This window comes from Ornithorhynchus anatinus, unplaced genomic scaffold (assembly GCF_004115215.2).
Source record: "Ornithorhynchus anatinus isolate Pmale09 unplaced genomic scaffold, mOrnAna1.pri.v4 scaffold_93_arrow_ctg1, whole genome shotgun sequence".
Lineage (NCBI taxonomy): Eukaryota > Metazoa > Chordata > Mammalia > Monotremata > Ornithorhynchidae > Ornithorhynchus > Ornithorhynchus anatinus.
The window spans coordinates 471,788-490,692 of NW_024396943.1; the positions used below are offsets into that span (position 1 = coordinate 471,788).

The window sequence follows — 18,905 nt, forward strand, 5'->3', positions numbered from 1 at the left end:
ATGGTCCACCCAGCTGACTTGCGTACTTGTGTGCCTGTGAGCGTGGGCTCCGTGGAACCTCAGGGAATCCAGGAGGAGAGTATGAGAGGAAAGGAATGAGTGAATACAATCACATCTGTTCCCTGAGCTCTCATCGCCCCTCCCACCGTCCCCTAGGTGTCGCCTTTCGCCTCCGGTCTACGCCCCCTTCCACACTTGATAGTCACCCCACCCTCGGCCCCATAGCATTTCTGTCCCTAGCCTTCTACTCTGCCATTCCCCCTATCTGTGATTTATTTTCATGTCCATCCCCCCCGCCTCTACATTGTAAGCCCCTTGTGGGCAGGGATCGCGCTGACCAATTCTTGTTGCGTTGTACTCTCCCAAATGCTTAGGCCAGTGCTCTGCACACGATAAGTGCAAAATAAATACCCGCTGATGCATTCTCTCTCGGTTCTGACCTCGCATGTGGAAAGACAAGTTTGGTCCCTGACCAGGCTGCTGGGCCACCAGGTGCTCAGAGGTTCTCTTGTTTGCAGTTCTCATCCTGCTGTCTTTGCTTTCTAATAATAATAATAATAATAATAATAATAATAATGATAGTGTTATTTGTTAAGTGCTTACTATGTGCCAAGCACTGTGTTAGATACAAGATAATCAGTTTGGACACAGCCTCTGTCCCTCATGGGGCTCGTAGTCTCAATCCCCATTTTACAGATGAGGTAACTGAGGCCCCAAGAAGTGAAGTGACTTGCCCAGGGTCACACAGCAGACAAGTGGCAGAGCCAGGATTAGAACCCACGTCTTCTGACTCCCAGGCTCACGCTCTTTCCACCAGACCATGCTGCTTCCTTAGCATTCATTCATTCATTCATTCAGTAGTATTTATTGAGCACTTAGTATGTGCAGAGCACTATACTAAGCGCTTGGAATGTGCAGTTCGGCAACAGATAGAGACAATCCCTGCCCAATAACGGGCTCACAGTCTAAACGTGAAAGCTAGCAGAAAGCTAGCTGTCGGAAAATAGAATCAAGAGCATTGAATAGTAACGTGACATTAGGGAGGTGGTTGCCGCTGCACTGAAAAGGAGCACGATTCAATAATGGCAGGATTGTTTTCTTCCCCAAGCCCTTGGGTTCTTAAAATCAGCACATCCAGCTGTCCCAGCCTGACCTTAAGATTTTCAGATTCTAATTCTGCGGTTCAATTTGCACTTTGTAATCATGTTCCTGATGGAGAGATTCCCCCCAGGAGTGGAGTGAGGTTGTGAAAGAGCCACCGGGGCCCCGCTGCTTCCCGGTGAACAGAAAGCGTCAGGCACGGTCAACGGGAAGACAACGGCTTCTGTCTCTGTCTCTCCCCCCTGCCCAAGGTCACAGGTCTGGGAAAATGTCACCTGGGCTGGTCTTGCGTGTTAAGAGCGTTCTCTGATCCTGCATGAAAACATGTGGTTAAAGCTTAATGTTAATGTTCACCAAGCTCGAGAATCGGGAAATCCAAAAGTTCTTAGAAACATTAACCAAGCCACATTCCATATTCTGTGCCCACGCCCAGGGTACCTGCCTCTTATTGTGTTGTTACACGTGTTGGGGCCAGTGCCGGGCGCTGTTTTCCTTCTTACCCCCTTGCCTCACCATCCTCTCAGAGCTCCCGCTCAGGAAGAGCTGCTGCTTTTTTCGGAGTGCAGTGCGTCACGCTCGGTCTGTCTGCTGCACCATTGTCTCCCAGCTTTCAGCTCTGAATTCATGTTGTCTGAGGCTTCCCTTTACTGCGTCTTTGAAACGGTTCCTCTGGCTCCTTGGTCTCCAATCACCCCATTTCAGCAGACCAGAGAGCAGCGGCTTGCATAAGGATCCATTTCTGGTGCCCGGGGCCTTGGTTCTTGCTCGTTTCGTCCACGTTTGGGCAAAACCTCGAGCCCTGGCACTGTGCGCCCCTGCCTGACCTTTCTTCCGATACCGCAGGGGGTGGTAGCCAACTGTGTCCTGTTATCGGAACGGTGTTATCTAATTCCCCAGCAGAGGGTTGGCCACAAAACCCCCAGGGAAAACCTGCGTTTTGCCCCAGCCAGCGGCAGTAACATCAGGAGGGAGATGAGACGACTCCCAGGCCCGGAGCCTGGGGCCAGGTGCGCGGATGGCCGAGTCGGGGATGCTATCCCGTCCTGAGAGGTTGATCGAGTACAGTCGGTGAGCGAGGCTGATGGGACTGCCCCGGTAGTCAGACGTGGTGTCCGGGAGAGGCCTCGTCCCCCCAGCCGTGGGGAAGGTGGGACGACACTCCGGCCCTGTAGTTCTTCAGTTTGGTCCGGAGCCCGTTGGCCGGCCGCCGACGTGCTCTGACGGTCACCTGTGGCCCCCAGGCAGGGTCTTGCGGAAGAGCCTTCTGAGACCTCTAGACGGTGAGTTTGGTATGGGCAGGGAATGTGTCTGCTAATTCTGTCACGTTGGACTCTCCCAAGTGCTTAGTACAGTGCTCTGCACATAGTAAGTGCTCAGTAAATACCAGAGATTTGATTGGTTCACATTCTCTCTCTCCCCATCAACTCCTTCACTCATCCCTGCTCTCTTCTGAGAGGCCAGGCCCTCAAATCCACCCTCTCCACCGAACCCAAACCCCCGTCCCCGGCCCACCCCCAACCTGCACTTGCTCCACTGTTGCCCCCATGCAGCTCCATGCAACGGGCGGAAATCCAGGCACCGGCACGGCAGTTTGGCTTCGGCCCTATCTCGGTTCCGCTCTCTCTTCGGCTTGCCGACTCTCCCGTTTCTCCCTCGTTGAAGTCTACGCTGGCAGTCCGCACCAGCTATTCCAGGCCTTGAATTCCCTCCCGAAGCCTCTGGTGCCCCCAGAGCCTCCCTCCCTAACCTCAGTAATAATCATGGTACTTGTTTAAACGCTAACTCTGTGTCAAGCACTGTACTAAGTGCTGGGGTAGATACAAGACTCAGTCTCTACCCCACAAGGGGCTCACAGTCTAAGTAGGAGGGACCTGAAGGCCTTGCCCTCTACTCTGTTGGTCAAATTAGAGAAGCAGTGTGACTTAGTGGCAAGAACCCGGGCTTGGGAATCAGAGGTCGTGGGTTCTAATCCCACTCCGCCACTTCTCAGCTGCGTGACTTTGGGCAAGTCACTTAACTTCTCTGTGCCTCTGTTACCTCATCTGTCAAATGGGGATTAAGACTGAACCCCACGTGGGACAACCTGAATACCTTGTATCTACCCCAGCGCTTAGAACAGTGGTTGGCACATAGTAAGTGCTTAACAAATAACAATCAGTCCATCAGTCGTATTCATCGAGTGCTTATTGTGTGTGGAGAGCACTGGACTCAGAGCTTGGTAAAACGGACCTCCTCAGGCATGATCCCATGCCTCCTTCTCATCTTTCCTGCCCTGATCTCTTGCTTATCCGCATCCCTGCCTTCCCTTCCTTCCCTTACTCGCTCCCCTTTCCAACTGGATGGACCGTAGATAAGACGACGACTTGTAGAATCGGTTAAGGGCTTATTATAAGCACTACGATAGATACGAGGTAATCAGTCTGCCCATCTTCCAACTCCTTCTGAAACACACATCTCCTCCCGGAGGCCTTCCCTGATTAATTTCTCATCTGTCCAGTTTGAACCCCTTCACTTTTGCACTACCTGACGATTATGACCCTCAACCATCCGTACCCATTGGTGATAGTAATAATAATAATAATAATAATGGTATTTGCTAAGCGCTTGCTATGTGCCGAGCACTGTTCTAAGCGCTGAGGTAGATATAAAGTAATCAGGTTGTCCCATGTGGGGCTCAGTCTTAATCCCCGTTTTACAGATGAGGTAACTGAGGCACAGAGAGTCCGTCATTGGGCAGGGATTGTCTCTATCTGTTGCCGAATTGTACATTCCAAGCGCTTAGTACAGTGCTCTGCACATAGTAAGCGCTCAATAAATACTATTGAATGAATGAAAGTGACTTGCCCAAGGCCACAAGTGGCGGAGCCGGGATTAGAACCTACGTCCTCTGACTTCCAGGCCCGTGCTCTTGCCACTAGGCCATGCTGCTTCTTGGTACATATCTTTATTCGTTCATTCATTCAATCCTATTTATTGAGCGCTTACTGTGTGCAGAGCACTGTACTAAGTGCTCAGAAAGTACAATTCAGCAATAAAGAGAGACAATCCCTGCCCACACTGGGCTTAGAATCTAGAAGGGGGAAGACAGACATGAAAACAAGTAAACAGGCATCAATATAAATAGAATTACAGATTTATACATATATGTAAGTAATTTGGGGCGGGGGGTGGGGAAGAGTGAAAGGGAGTGAGTTGAGGTGATGCGAAAGGAAGGGGGAACTGAGGAAAAGGGGGGCCTTAGTCTGGGAAGGCCTCTTGGAGGAGGTGAGCCTTCAGTGGGGCTTTTACTGTGGGGGGGAGAGAGGAAGAGTGGTTGTTTGGCAGATTTTGAAGGGGGAGGGCATTCCAGGCCAGAGGTAGGACGTGGGCCAGGGGTCGGTGATGGGACAGGTGAGATGGAGGCACAGTGAGAAAGTTGGCGGCACCAGAAGAGCGGAGTGTGCGGGCTGGGATGTAGAAGGAGAGAAGGGAGTGAGATAAGAAGGGGCAAGGTGATGGAGAGCTTTGAAGCCAATAGTGAGGAGTGATATCTTCCATACCCTATTAGTTGATCACTGCCTCATGTCCAGATGAGAAGCAGCATGGTGGCCTCCTGGAAAGACCCTGGGTCTGGGAGTCAGGGGACATGGCTGCTGTGTGACCTCGAGCGAGTGACTTCATTTCTCTGGGCCTCCGTTTCCTCATCTGGAAACTGAAGCTTCGATCCCTTGTTCTCCTCCCTACTTAGACTGTGAGCCCTATGTGGGATGAGGACTTTGTTCGGCCTGATTAGGTTGTATCCACCCCAGTGCTTAGTACAGTGCTTGTCACGTGGGAAGCGCTTAACCAATACCACAGTGATTATATCTGCTTTTCCTTCTTCCTCCTGTCCGTCAGTGACTTTAGTGTCTGACTCCCCTGCTAAATTCCAAGCTCCTTGAGGGCAGGGATCATGTTTACTAACTGTCTCGTGTTCTCCCAAAGGCTTAGTGCCGTATTCTGCACACATCAGATGCTCAAAAAAATACTCTCGATTGATTAGGCGCTCCTTCCGTGATCTCTTCCTGAATTACTAGTTCTTTACTGAGCCCCTACTGAGTGCGGAGCACTGTACCGAATGCTTGGGAGAGGCCAGTTAAGTTAGTTGACCTAAACCCTGCCCTCCAGGAGCTTCCAGTCTACTGTGTGCCGAGTGCTGTACTGAGGTCTTGGGAGAGTCCAGTAGAGTTAGTAGACCCGATCCCCGCCTTGGAGGGTCTTGTGATATATTGTGTGGTAGAGCGCTGGACTAAGCACTTGGAAGGGAACAATCAAATCAGTAGGCTCGATCCCTGCTGTCCTCTGTTAACTCCCGGCACCCTAAACTGGTGGAGCCCAACAGTCATTCTTAGAACTTAGGTATTTATTCCACTTTTCCATAGACGCACATGTGCGCCGCGTGCTAAATCCTCGTTCTCCCTGTGCCCAGCATTTGTTTCACGTCGTGTCTGCCTGCCTGGCTCCCCCGGTTAGATGTTAGCTCCTCGAGGGCAGCAAACATGCCTTGTACTTCTTCTCAGTGTCCTCCGCCAAGCAGTTAGTTACCTGTCCTCAGCGCTTAGTGGGCCCCCGATGAGTACTGTTGTAGGAAGATGACCTGGGTGGCAGAGGGTAGGAGGGACTCAGCTTCCCTTAGGGCACTGACTACTGCAGCACCCAGGAGCTCATCATTGAGGTGTTCGGTCGATCCAGGTATGTTACGGCTGCACGTTAGAATAAATATCGTCCTTCTGTGTTTTGTGGATTTTTTTTTCCCAACTCCCAACATCGTTTCATATGTTACTTCTTTGTTTCACACTTCTTAAGCGCTTAGTTCTTTGTGTGGCACACTGAAAGAGTACAGACCGTCAGGCCAGGCAAGAAAGGAGCTTTAGGGGTGCTCATCTCGCTTGATCTGATGATTTCACAGTGCCTGAGGCTCCCAGGTTTCCCTCGGAGCATGTGTGTCTGTCTATGTGCGCACATGTGCCCGCTGCTGAACCCAAAGGCTGGGCCGTCCCACAGCAGGGCGGAGGAATTCACCGCCCCCTCCCATTCTGAATCTGGACGACCTCATTGGTTATGCAGTGCATGCGTGCAGTCTAATGCAATGGAGCCTCTGAGTAGCCCAGAACCCGGAGTGTTTCTCTGGGATCGCCAAAGCCATCATGGGTCTCTCTCAGGCTCCTGCTCTCCCAGACCCTGCTTCCAATCAATCAGTCAATCAGTATTTATTAAGTGCTTACTGTGTTCAGAGTGCTGGACTAAGCGTGTGGGAGAGTATAACATAACAGAGTTGGTAGACTCGTTCTCCGTCCACCTGGGTGACGTAGAGGAAAGAACCATGGTATCTGTTAAGCACTTACTATGGGTCAAGCACTGTTCTAAGCGCTGGGGTAGTTACAAGCTAATCAGGTTGAACACAGCCTATGTCCCACATGGGGCTTGCAGCCTTCACCCCCATTTTACAGATGAAGGAGTTGAAGCACAGAGAAGTTAAGTGACTTGCCCAAGGTCACACAGCAGACAAGTGGCAGAGGCGGAATTAGAACCCAGGTCCTTCTGCCTCCTAGGCCCGTGCTGGGGGATAGAGCGCAGGCCTGGGAGTCAGAGGACCTGGTTTCTAATTCTTCCTCTGACATTTGACTGCTGTGTGTCCTTATACTAGTCACTTAACTTCTGTGCCTCGGTTACCTCATCTGTAAAATGGAGATTAACTGTGAGCCCCATGTGGGACGATGACTGTGTCCAACCCGATTACCTCGTATCTACCCCATTGCTTAGTAGAGTGTCTGGCACATAGTAGGCACTTTAACAAACACCATAAATAAATAAAAATCAGCTTTCAGTCTAGAGGGAGAGGCAGGTATTAAATATATTAAGGATCTGAATGGAAGTGTTGTGGGGCTGAGGGTGGGGGGTGAATAAGGGGCGCAAATCCAAGGGCAAGGGTGACGCAGAAGGGAGCGGGAGAAGAGGAAATGAGGGGTTAGTTGGGGAAGGCCTCTCGGAGAAGTGACTTCAAATAAGGCTTTGAAGGTGGGGAGAGTGATGGTTTGTTGGCTGTGGATGGGGAGGGTCCAGGCCAGAGGCGGGACGTGAGCAAGAGGTCGGCGGAGCAGCAGACGAGATGGAGGTCCAGTTAGTAGGATGGCGTTAGCGGAGCGAATTGTGTGGGCTGAATTGTAAGAGGAGAGCAATCCCCCCGCTACATTGGGCCTGGGCCACAGCCCCCTCTGGTGGTCCACCTCCACTGCCATAGCTGTGAACCCCCCTCAGGCTGCACCCTGTGGCAGTTGCTTATGTAGTGTATTCTCCAAAGCCAGTCCTGGGCCCAGCCCAGCCCCAGCCCAGTCCCATATCTTCAGTGCTGGCTTGAAACAAATTCTCCCTCTCTTGTCTCTCCCCACAGCCGGGCACCTTCCCTCCCCACAACTCCTCGGCCCTGCAGGATTCGGAGGGTTTGCAGGGAAATCTGTTAGTCGGCGTTCCGGAGAGTGTTTGACGGCCCCCAAGAGGAGAATTACTAAGTTACTGGAGGGCTGCGTTTTAGAAAGCTGAGCATGAACATTTGGCACCCGGGAGGCAGGCAGAGGCCTCAGAGTCATATCTATCTATCAATCAGTGGTATCAATTGAGCGCTTACCACGTGCAGAGCTCCATACTAAGCGCTTGGGAGAGTCCTGTACAACTGAGTTAGCAGACCCGATCCCTGTTCGCAACGAGCTTACAGTCAGATGCACCCGCAGCAGCTGTCTTCTCTTCAGACCGACACCGCAGGGATCAAGTGACGAGTATAATCGCAGAGTGATCTGCGTCGGCCATCTCCAGATCGGGAACGAATGTGCCAGGAGCCCCAAACCAGTTGCCCCAATTGCGGATTTGAGATGAGAGTCCTAGACTTCCGTGCAGGGCTACCGGGCCTCGAGTTAGGCTCGGCAGAGCCTCCGGGTTGCTCTGATTTGGCCTATAAAGTGAGCAGGTAGTATTTAGGGGCAGCAGGGTCAGAGTCACTGGCGGAAATATGGGGGAACCTCTCTAGCCGTTTGTGGAAGAAGGAATTTTCTGGCTCTGCAAATGGAGTGAGGACGTATCATAGTCTGCAAAGTTGGTGTGATGGTCGGTTTTGAATGAGTGACTAATCAGCCTGACTCTTGCCTTTTTAGCTTTGAAAGCATGCAGAGACTCTGTGACAAGTACAACCGAGCCATTGATAGCATCCATCAGTTGGTACGTACGCCTTTCCACTTGAAGCCACGGCTCCTACGGTGATGGTTGTTTGAGGGGCGTGGGCGGGCGAGAAGCAGAGGCACCCACGAGGACTTCGCTCCATTGGTCCGCCTGGCTGGCCCTGGGCACATCTGGGTGTTGGTGGGCGGGGGTTGAGGGGAGGAGGGGAGCGGGGGATCGAGGAGGTACATCGGCAAAACCGTGTCCTAACTGTTCTCTAGACTTTAGGGACTCGGAAAGAGCAACGGTTGCTTTCCGAAGAGATTGCACAGGGATTTGTAGTCTTTGGATTTCTTCATGCCCACGTGGATAGGTATTGGAAATTAAAAGCCGGGTTAATCGCTCTGCCCTGTTGTGCCAGTGATCTGCTGCGGAGTACGGCTTGGAGCCTGGGAGACCGTCAGGGACTTGTTTTCCTCCTTTTACCCCGCACTATGTTCGAGTGAAGAGAACTAGGTCCCAAATGGTGGTCAGGCCTGCCCTGGAGGCTACCTGCAGTTTCCGCTCAAAATCTGCTCTTGGACTTTCTTGGATATTGTTAGTCCTTCAGCCTAGAGAACCTTTTGGTTTCGTAAAATGCTCCCAAAATATGAGGTTGTGTTTTTAGCATTTTACAGACGAAAAGTATTTCACCATATCATGTACATCGGAATGACCTCCATTCAGTTGCCTTCCGATTGTGAAATCGGTGGGTCACGTGTAGCATAATCAGTCAATCGGTCATAGTGATTGAGGCTTACTGCGTGCAGAGCACTGGACTAAGCCCTTGGGAGAGGACAATATAACAGAGTTAGTAGATGTTCCCTGCCCACAATGAGCTTACAGTCTAGAGGGGTAGACAGACATTAATATAAATAATTTATAATATATAATTTTGAGATATGTACCTAAGTGCTGTGAGGATGAGGGTGGGGTGAATAAAGAGTGCAAATCCAAGTGCAGGGGCAACACAGAAGGGAGTGGGAGAAGAGGAAAGGGGGGCTTAGTCGGGGAAGGCTCTGTGGGGAGAGTGATCATCTGTCAGGTGTAAAGCGGGGAGGTGATTCCAGGCCAGAGGCAGGATGTCGGTGAGGGATCGGGGTCAGATAGACGAGCTTGAGGAACAGAGAGAATGTTGGTGTTAGAGGAGTGATGGGTGTAGGCTGGGTGATAGTAGGAAATCGGAGAGGTAAGGAAGGACGGGCTAAGCCTATTGAGTGCTTTAAAGCTGATAGGAAGGAGTTTCTGTTTGATGCAGAGGCGGATGGGCAGCCACTGGAAGGTCTTGAGGAATGGGGAAACATGGACTGTGGTTTTGTAGAGAATCGATCTGGGCAGCAGCGTGAAGTATGGACAGGAGTGGGGAGAGACAGGAGGCAGAGGTCAGCAAGGAGGCAGAGAGGTCAGCGAGGAGACTGATGTATTAATCAAGGTGGGATAGGATAAGTGCTTGGACCAGTGTGGCAGCAGTTTGGATGGAGATGTAAGGGCAGATTTTGGTGATGTCGTGAAGGTTGAACCGACGGGCCTCGGTGACAGATTGGGCGTGAGGCATGAATGAGAGAGTTGAGTTGAGGATAACGCCGAGGTTAAGGGCTTGTGAGATAGGGAGGATGGCGGTGCTGTCTACAGTGATGGGGAAAATCGGTCAGGAGGACAGGATTTGGGTGGGAAAATTAGAAGTTCTGTTGTGGATACAGAGTAAATGTGCGTCTCTTACTTCTGGGGCAGCCAGGGTCTTTGAGTGCCAGCAGTGGCCACCCTGGTATATACTGCAGAGGTGACTTGCATCCCTCTTTGCCCCCTTGCCCTGTCATTCCCCACAGTTGCCTCATGTCCCAGCTGGGCTGCTTCCCCAAGAAGGTCATGGATGGTGGGTGGGGGTTGGGGGAGGCAGGGCAGGGCGACCTGATTTGCCCTTGCAAACTGCTACTGTCCTCTTCACCCACCCACCAAACCCTGCTTCCCTCCTCTCCTGGCTGTCCGAGGCCTGAGGAAGTACAATGCTGGCCAGGACCTGGGCACGTTCCTCTGTCTAGTCTCTCATCAGGTCTTTGGATGCCACAGAATTGGGTCCCGTGCCTTCATGCTAGCTACCGTTTATAAAGTTTGCCTGAAAATTGTACGATGGAAAAGTTTACATCTCTCCCGATACCAGGTCCTCTTGGACTGGGAGGGAGGTTGGGGGTGGGGGCGCGAGGTGTCCAAGGGTCAGGGGCTGGCAAAGCAGTCTGCCGGGTAGTCCCTCGCCAACCTGGCACCTTGTGGATACCTGAGTGATGGCAAGCGGTAAGACCTGTGGGACATTTTCAGTCGCTGGTTTTAAACCATCAATGAGTGGTCGGTTGGAAAATTCTCCTAGTGGAGGACTTCTTTTCCCTGGAGGGCATTTTGCTCTACGATAGACTGTTGGCCCAATGGGAGGAAAGAGACCAGGGGCCGAGAGACAAAAGCTCAGAGGGAAGACAGAGAAAAGGAGGTGAAGGCCGGGGGACGGTGATAGTGCTGGGTCGGACCGCTGCACTCAAGAAGAAAGACCGGGCGTAATCGGTGGCTGGGCAGCTGTCTTGTCCAGGCGCCTTTGTACTCACTGCCTGCTTAGTGTCTCGTTATTTTGCTTCTCCCGTGTTTAGAAGGGGAGGTTCATGGGGCTTGGGCTTTGTGGGGCAAAAGGGTACAAGACTGGAGCCTAGCCTTCAGCGTTGTGTTCTAGTTGGGAGGAGCAGCGGCCTCGGTGCCTTTCATGGCACTTCTCCTCCGCCCCCATCCCTGCCCGGCAGTGGAGCCACCAGAGACGAGCGGACCGGCGCCTGGTTAAGAGGGACTGCAGACCTTATGGGACTCGGGAATACTTAAGGGTTTACGATGATGGAAAGTGAATGGTGTTTTTGGATCTCAGGAATTCTCTCGGCTGTTTGAGTGGCGCTTGAACGGGAGGGGGCGGGAATTGGATCTTCGACCTCTTCCAAGAGTCTCGTCTGACTTTATTTGTCATTGTATTGTCTTTCCGTTGCCTTTTCCCCAATCCCCCTTAGTGGAAAGGAACCACCCAGCCCATGAAACTGAACACTCGTCCATCCAATGGACTTCTCCGGCATATTTTGCAGCAAGTGTATAACCACTCAGTGACGGACCCAGAGAAACTCAACAACTATGAGCCTTTTTCCCCAGAAGTGTATGGAGAGACTTCGTTTGACTTAGTGGCCCAGATGATTGATGAGATTAAAATGACAGAAGATGATTTGTTTGTGGACTTGGGCAGTGGTAAGTGTCAAGCCGACTTCCCATTGTGAGCTTCCATGGCACGTGTCTGCTGCCGGGGTGGCCGACCCCGGCGCACGTGCCAGAAGGTGGCCTGTAACCACCCTGCCCGGTCGGCCGTCTTCTGGGCGCCGCCTCCCACGTTGCCGTTTGGGGCGGTTGCCCCCGATTTGGCGTCTGTGTGGTTTCTTGCCCTCTGGCCCCCCTCGTTCTAGGGGCCATGGCACAGCGAGAGATCTCGTGAACGTGGAGCCCTTGCTGGCCCGGGTGCCCCCTTTCCTCCCGCTCTCCTCTGGCGGTGGTGGTGGTGGTCACCTAGTCACTGCTGTCATTGGTTCTGAGTGGCTCCTGGCCTGGCAGGCAACTCCTTCTGCTCTCTCTCCATCTCCTCCCCGCGTCCCCCCCGCCCACTCTCTACCACCCCCGCCCACCACCAAAAAAACCAAAAAGCAAAACTCCACCTTTCCGTAGTCTAGTGCTTTCGCATGTGTCCCGTCCCCCTTTTCCCCGAATCCAAAATCATTTGATTTTTAAATGATCAGGGCTTGGGGACTGCTTCAGTTGGCGGATCGGCTGGAAGGATCCCAGCTGAGAGAAGACACGATTGAAGTTTACACAAACACGGAGGACCATGAGGCCAGGGCGACCTTGGGAGGTGTTGTTCACTCTCAGCAACTTGAAAGTGCTAGGTTCCAAAGGAACTCGAAGAGACACTCCTTCACCCAGTGGGTGGTGAGCCTGGGGAATTTGCTAATGCAGGAAGGAGCTCGCACAGGCAGTAAAGAGAGGTTTGAATGGCTTCCCGGACGAGCGGGCAGTCCACGCTGGGTCACCGCAAAGAAAGCCGGGCGGGTCGCTGGTCCTTTCATCACCATGCAGACGGGTGCCTAGGTGGGGCAACCCATTCCACCGTCCTCCCCACAGCCTCTGGCGCCAGACTCTGGTCGGAGCCCGGATCCTGGGCTAGACGGATCGTTTGTCTAACCCAGAAATAGAATGCCACAGGCTCTCAACTCGTCCTTTCTCAAAATTGCTCCGAGAGAAGAGTTGCATCACATAGGTTTGGGCATCTGGATCTGGCACAGACCTCATCTTTCACATATTTCTCAGCCTCAAACGTCTAGCAAAGCTGTGACCATTGAAGTTCTCACAGTTCTCGCAGGCTAGACAAGAAAGGTTGAGAGAGGCAAAGCGATTGAGTTTCCAGAGTGACAATCAGTCAAGGGTTTCTACTGAGCACTTACCGTGTGCTAAGCACTCTACTAGAAGTCTGGGAGGGAACAATACAGTAGAGTTGGTAGTCACGTTCCCTGCCCACGAGGACCTCATAATCTAGAGGGGGAGGCAGACTTGAAAAGAAATTTCAGCTAGAGGAAATAGGAGAGTATAAGAATATGAAAGGCTATATGAAGATCAGACAGCTAAAAGGAAACTTTTCTTTTGGATGGGAAGAGTTCTGAGGTGCTGTTTATTTTCAATAAATGGAAGATTTGCAATCTAGGAGGCGGGGACGGGCACAAATAAGTCAACAGGTGAGAATTCTCCATACGGCAAGAGATCGTCAAATTGAGAAAATAGTGTTTATGATAAAGACTCTCTGGAGTCCAAAATATGGACCCTACCCTAGCATTATAATATAATAATCATATTCATTATCCTGGAGATAACAGTCTGTCTGAAGTGCTTTCTATGTGCTAAGCACTATGCCCAATATTGGGCTTGGAACCAGACCATCAGATTGGGCACAGTTCCTGTCCCACACGGGGCTAACGGCTTGAGTACAGAGGAGGAAATTGAGGCCCAGAAGTGACTTGCCCAAGATCACACAGCAGGCGAGTGGCGGAGCCGGGACCGGAATCTGCGTCTCCTGACTCCCAGCCCCGGGCTCTCTCCGCTAGGCTGCACCGCTGTTATCCAATAGCCAAAATTTCCAATTGGTGTTGTAGAGAGGTCAATAGGAAGCGACTGGATGAATCAAAGGGGAGTTTACTTCCTTTTTTCAGTTTGGAGGAATAAATCGCCATCGTCATCGCGGTTCGTATTAAGTGTTTACTCTGTGCCCAGCACCGGGTTAAGTGCTGGGGTCGGAACCAGATAGATCGGACATACTCCCTGTCCCACACGGGGCTCATGGTGTATTTCTTTCTAGAGAAACAGCATGGCCTAGTGGATAGAGCACAGGCCTGGGAGGTAGAAGGACCTGGGTTCTAGTCCCAGCTCCACCACTTGGCTGCTCTGTGACCATGGGCAAGTCTCTTAACTGTTCTGGGCCTCAGTTACCTCATCTGTAAAATGGGAATTAAGACCGTGAGCCCGATGTGGGACAGGGACTGTGTGTCCAACCTGATTTGCTTGTCTCTACCGCAGCGCTTAGTACAGTGCCGGGCACATAATAAGCGCTTAACAAGTACCCCAGTTATTATTATTATTTCTTTACCCATTTTACCCCTAAGGAGAGTGAGGGACAGAGAAGTGAAGGGAAGTAGCCCGAGGTCCCACAGCCAGCAAGCGGCGGAGTCAGGATGATAACCCAGGTCCTCTGATGCCCAGGCCCGGGCTTCTTCTGCTAGGCCAAGCTGCCTCCCAATCCCAAACTGATGAGAACTTGGAAGCACAAGGCAGTGGAGGTAGGCAGCCTACTCCCAAAGCTGCTTCTCCATGTATGCAGTGAATCAGTAGTTTTTCTGAAGTGCCTACAGAACACCGTACTGAGTGCTTGCCAGAGGACAGAGTCGGGAGACTCGATCCCTGCCCTAAAGGAGCTTCCCATCTTCTGCAAGGGAGACAGATGCTAAAAAGAGATAAGTACAGCATATGCGTGGCTTCTGTTCCTTGGGGCCACAGCGATCGGGTTGGAATCGGAAAGTCTCGCCACCCCATTCTTGCCTGGTCCGGTCACGCATCTGTGGGGAGCTACTTCAGTTGACCTCATGCACAACACGAGCAGGGAGAGACGCGAAGACCAAGTCTGGATGCTTGGAGCTGTCTTCGGCTGGGGGCTCTAGAGCGGAGGAGGACCACCCGACCACCACCTCAAGATTCACTGGTGCACATTGGACTCCTTTTCGCATCTTGATGACTATAAACGGCAATGTAGAAGAGCCCGTTCTCCCTGATAGGAGCTTCTCCCAGGGGTCACCCAGTCAGATCGGGTGCGTACTGTGTGCAGAACACTGGACTAAGCACTTGGGAGAGGACAGTAGAACAGAGTCGGTAGACTTGGGAGCCAAAGTCTGGACTGCAAACCGGTCTCCCGGAAGCTGCTGATCTGTGATGGTCCCGGACATCTGTGGAACGAAATTGTCCATCTGAGGGTTGACCGATGTGGCTCCCAACTCTGTCGTTTGGTCCTCTCCCAAGTGCTTAGTACAGTGCTCACTCTGCCTGCAGTAAGTGCTCAGTCAGTTCCATTGATTGCCTAAGAAGGGGCCAACAGGGGAGGAGTGTCCTCCCTTGCCATACACGTACGGGACTGCTCGGTCAGTCGATAGATCAGTGGTATTCAGTGAGTGCTTACTGTACGCAGAGCGCTGTATTGAGCGCTTGGGGAAGTATAGCCTACAACAAAGGGCTCGACTGTCATCACTTTGCCCCCATTTTAGGACAGTTTTATCCTCTGGAAACTTCAAGGCAAAATTTTTTGCTAGCCTGGCTGCAGCTGGGTTGGTTCTTCAGGACTCCCAGTGGTCACTGTCTCTGATACCTTGCGCCCGGATGTGAGGCCCCTGCCAAAGGGCAGGATGTCCCCCGAGAGCGTTAGGGCGTTGTTTGCTGTGTTCCCACCGCCTCGAAAGAGTCTCGTTGCTTCCTTGAGTCCTGGAGTAGAGTGCAGTAGAACATCTCCGTCACTGGGATAGTGACTGCAGTGGAGCAGTGGGGTGTTGTAGGCAAAAACTGAGCGAGCGGCTGCCGAGGCCCTTGGGACGGATCAAAGAACCACACAGATTCAGATTCAGATGACTAGTAGCACGCTTTCTAGTGTGACTCAATACATGCTAGCGTGAGGTATGGATTGTGGGCGGCGGGGAGGTGTCAGCCTGAACTCAATTACTCTCACCAGAGAATTGCCAGGGGTTTGGGCAAACCATTGCCTCATCAGTGGCCTAGGGCAAAGGGCCCAGGACAGGGAGTCGAGACCTGAGTTGTCATCCCAACCCTGCTGCTTGCCTGCTGGATCGCCTTGGGCAAGGCCCTTAACTTCTGTTTGCCTCCGTTTCCTCTTCTGTAAAATGGGGAAATCTCCGGGGTCAGATCTAGTGCAGTGCTTGGCATGAGGCCAGCGCTTAACGAATACCATACTTATGGTTATCGTCAAACAGTCAATCATTCAGTAGTGTGTCTCGAGCGCATACAGTGTGCAGAGCACCACAGTAAGTGCTTGGAAGAGAACAACTCAACAGAGTTAGTAGATATGTTCCCTGCCCACAAGGAGCTCACAGTTTAGAGGGGCGGGGATGGGCATTAAAATAAATAAATAAAGAGATAAATTACAGATATATACGTATGTGCTGGGGGGATGGGAGGGAGGATGAATGAAGGAGCAAGTAAGAGCGGCGCAGAAGGGAGGGGGAGAAGAGGCGAGGAGGGCTTAGCGAAGGCTTCTTGGATCTGCCTTCAATAAGCTTTTGAAGTGGGGGAGAGCAATTATCTGATATGGGGAAGGTGGGCATCCCAGGCCAGAGGTAGGATGTTGGTGAGAGGTCAGCGGCACGATAGACGAGATCGAGGTACAGTGAGAAGGTTAGCATTAGAGGACCGAAATGTGCAGGTTGGGTTGGAGTAGGAGAGTGGCGAGGTGAGGTAGGAGGGGACAAGGTGGTTAAGTGCTTTAAAGCCAGTAGTGAGGAGTTTCTGTTTGACGTGGAGGTGGATGGGCAACCACCGGAGGTTCTTGAGGAGTGGGGAAACGTGGTCTGAACGTTTTTGAAGGAAAATGATTTGGGCGGCAGAATGGAGTGTGGACTGTAACGGGGAGAGACGGGAGGCAGGGAGGTCAGCAAGGAGGCGAATGGAATAATCAAGGCGGAATAGGGTAAGTGCCTGCATTAATGTGGTAGCAGTTTTGGATGGAGAGGAAGGGGCAGATTTTGGCCATGTTGTGAAAGTTGAACCGACAGGATTTGACGACAGATCGAATGTGTGGGTTCAGTGAGAGAACTGAGTCGAGGATCATGCCAAACTTATGGACTTGTGAGATAGAGACAGTAGTGGTGTTGTCTACGGTGATTGGAAAGTCAGGAGTAGGACAGGGATTTGGTGGGAAGATGAGGTGTTATGTTTTGGACGTGTTTAATGTGAAGTATCGGCAGGATAGCCAAGTAGAGGTATCCCGAAGGCGGGAGGAAATGTGAAACTGCAGAGAGGGAGAGAAGGCTGGAGAGGGAGATTTGGGAATCATCTGTATAGAGATGGTAGTTGGGGCCATGGGAGCGAGTGAGTTCTCCAAGGGAGTGGGTGTAGATGGAGAATAGAAGGGGACCCAGAACTGGGCCCTGATGGACTCCCACTGTCAGAGGGAGGGAGGCAGAAGAGTAGCCTGCCAAAGAGACTGAGAAGGAGCAGCCAAAGAGATAGGAGGAGATCCAGGGAGGACAGAATTGGGGTAGCCCAGGTTGGATACCGTTTCCAGGCGAAGGGGGTGGTCAGCAATGTCGTAGGCAGCTGAGAGGTCGAGGAGGATTAGAATGGAGTAGAGGCAGTTAGATTTGGCCAGAAGGAGGTCACCAGCGATTTTTGAGAGGGCAGTTTCCTTGGAGTGAAGGAGACTGAAGCCATGTTAGAGGGGGGTCAAGTGGAGGCAATTCTAGAGACTGATAAGAAGTGGGGATTTTAGAATTCATCAGAATCATTTTAGGAGGCAGCTGGGTTTCTTGTCATCCCTGCTCTGGGGAGGAGTTGCCACCAAGCAGGGATCCCTTCGGTGTGGGTGGATATCATTCATTCGATCGTATTTGAGTGCTTATTGTGTGCAGAGCACTGTCCTAAGCGCCCGGGAGCGTACAGTATAACAATAAACAGGCACATTCCTTGCCCATAAGGAGCTTACATTCTAGAGGGCTGGTCTCTTAGCTCTTCTTTAAGTGGCCAACAGTCAGCTGTCAGCCATCCGTGCATGGATTCTTGGCAGCACCCCCCCCCCCCCAAGCACTCACCAGCTGTTAAGGCTGCCTGCCTTCTTGCCCAACTTTGCCCCTTCTACCGCTGTCTGCAGCAGTTCCGTCTGGGTTCTGTCTGCCAAGGAGCTAGGCTGGTTCTGGAGCCGCTGCTGGAGGCCAAGCCAGTTTCCCCATTTTTGCCTTCTCCCTACTTCTTCTCACGCCCTTGACGTGAATAATTGGGCGTTGGCATTGGTCCCCTGTGCGGTTTCTTCCAACGTCACTGCCACGCCCCAGATGACTCTAAATCCAAGTGGGGTGTTGCCTCTTCCCTCCAGTTTTTTGTGGTAAGTGGGTATGAATAATTGACTTGGGTGGCCTTGTCAATTTGGGGGAGGGGGAGGGGGCGGCGGGGGCGGCGTGGAAGAAGGGGTGGGGGAGGATGTATTCAATCACCTTCCTTTGGAGTTGCTTGGGGTTACTGAACATTCATTCTCTCTTTGAAGGAGTGGGTCAGGTGGTGCTTCAGGTGGCGGCAGCCACCAACTGCAAGCATCATTATGGTGTGGAGAAAGCTGATATTCCAGCCAAGTATGCCGAGGTGAGTAGTGCCACTGGGAAACTGTCTCTGCCAGCTTCTGACTTGGTTGTGGCTTGTGGTTTTCTGGCAGCAGCTATGCCTCACCAAGTTGAAACTGTGGGTTTTATGCCGAGAGACCCCGAACTGGTCCTGGGAAAACCAGCTGTTCAAGCCTCCTGGTTTTCTGGGCAGATGCATCCTGTGCAGTTGGACACACCCCAGTGTCTTAGTGGAAAGAGCACGGGCTTGGGAGTCAGAGGATGTGGGTTCTAATCCCGGCTCCACCACTTGTCTGCTCTGTGACCTCGGGGAAGCCACTGAACTTCTCTCTGACTCAGTTACCTCATCTGTAAAATGGGGATTAAGACTGTGAGACCCATGTGGGACAACCCAATCACCTTGTATCTACCCCAGCGCTTAGAACAGTGCTTAGCACATAGTAAGTGCTTAACAAATACTGTCATTATTATTGTTATTAATAACTATGGGCTGATTGACGTGGAGCGGCTGTCAGTGGAAGCCCGAAGACCGATTTCTTTTCCTCATCGCATAGTGGCGGGAATTCTGATTTCTAGCTGAGAAAAGACTCAAACCTCAGGGAGGGGGGCAGGTTTCACCCAGCCCTTGGATTTCCCAAGTTCCTTCCAAGCTCTCTTGCCCAG

General features: G+C 52.0%; 1 protein-coding gene across 5 annotated transcripts in view; it reads left to right on the forward strand.

Annotated features, from left to right (window-relative positions):
• DOT1L (DOT1 like histone lysine methyltransferase) overlaps positions 1-18,905 on the forward strand; it is a 90,509-nt gene that overhangs the window by 21,681 nt on the left and 49,923 nt on the right. For all 5 annotated transcript variants that reach the window (XM_029057367.2, XM_029057368.2, XM_029057371.2 and 2 more), the window contains exons 4-6: positions 8,265-8,328; positions 11,343-11,571; positions 18,170-18,264. In XM_029057367.2, coding sequence (XP_028913200.1) covers positions 8,265-8,328; positions 11,343-11,571; positions 18,170-18,264 — 388 coding nt within the window. The remainder of the gene's footprint in view (positions 1-8,264; positions 8,329-11,342; positions 11,572-18,169; positions 18,265-18,905) is intronic.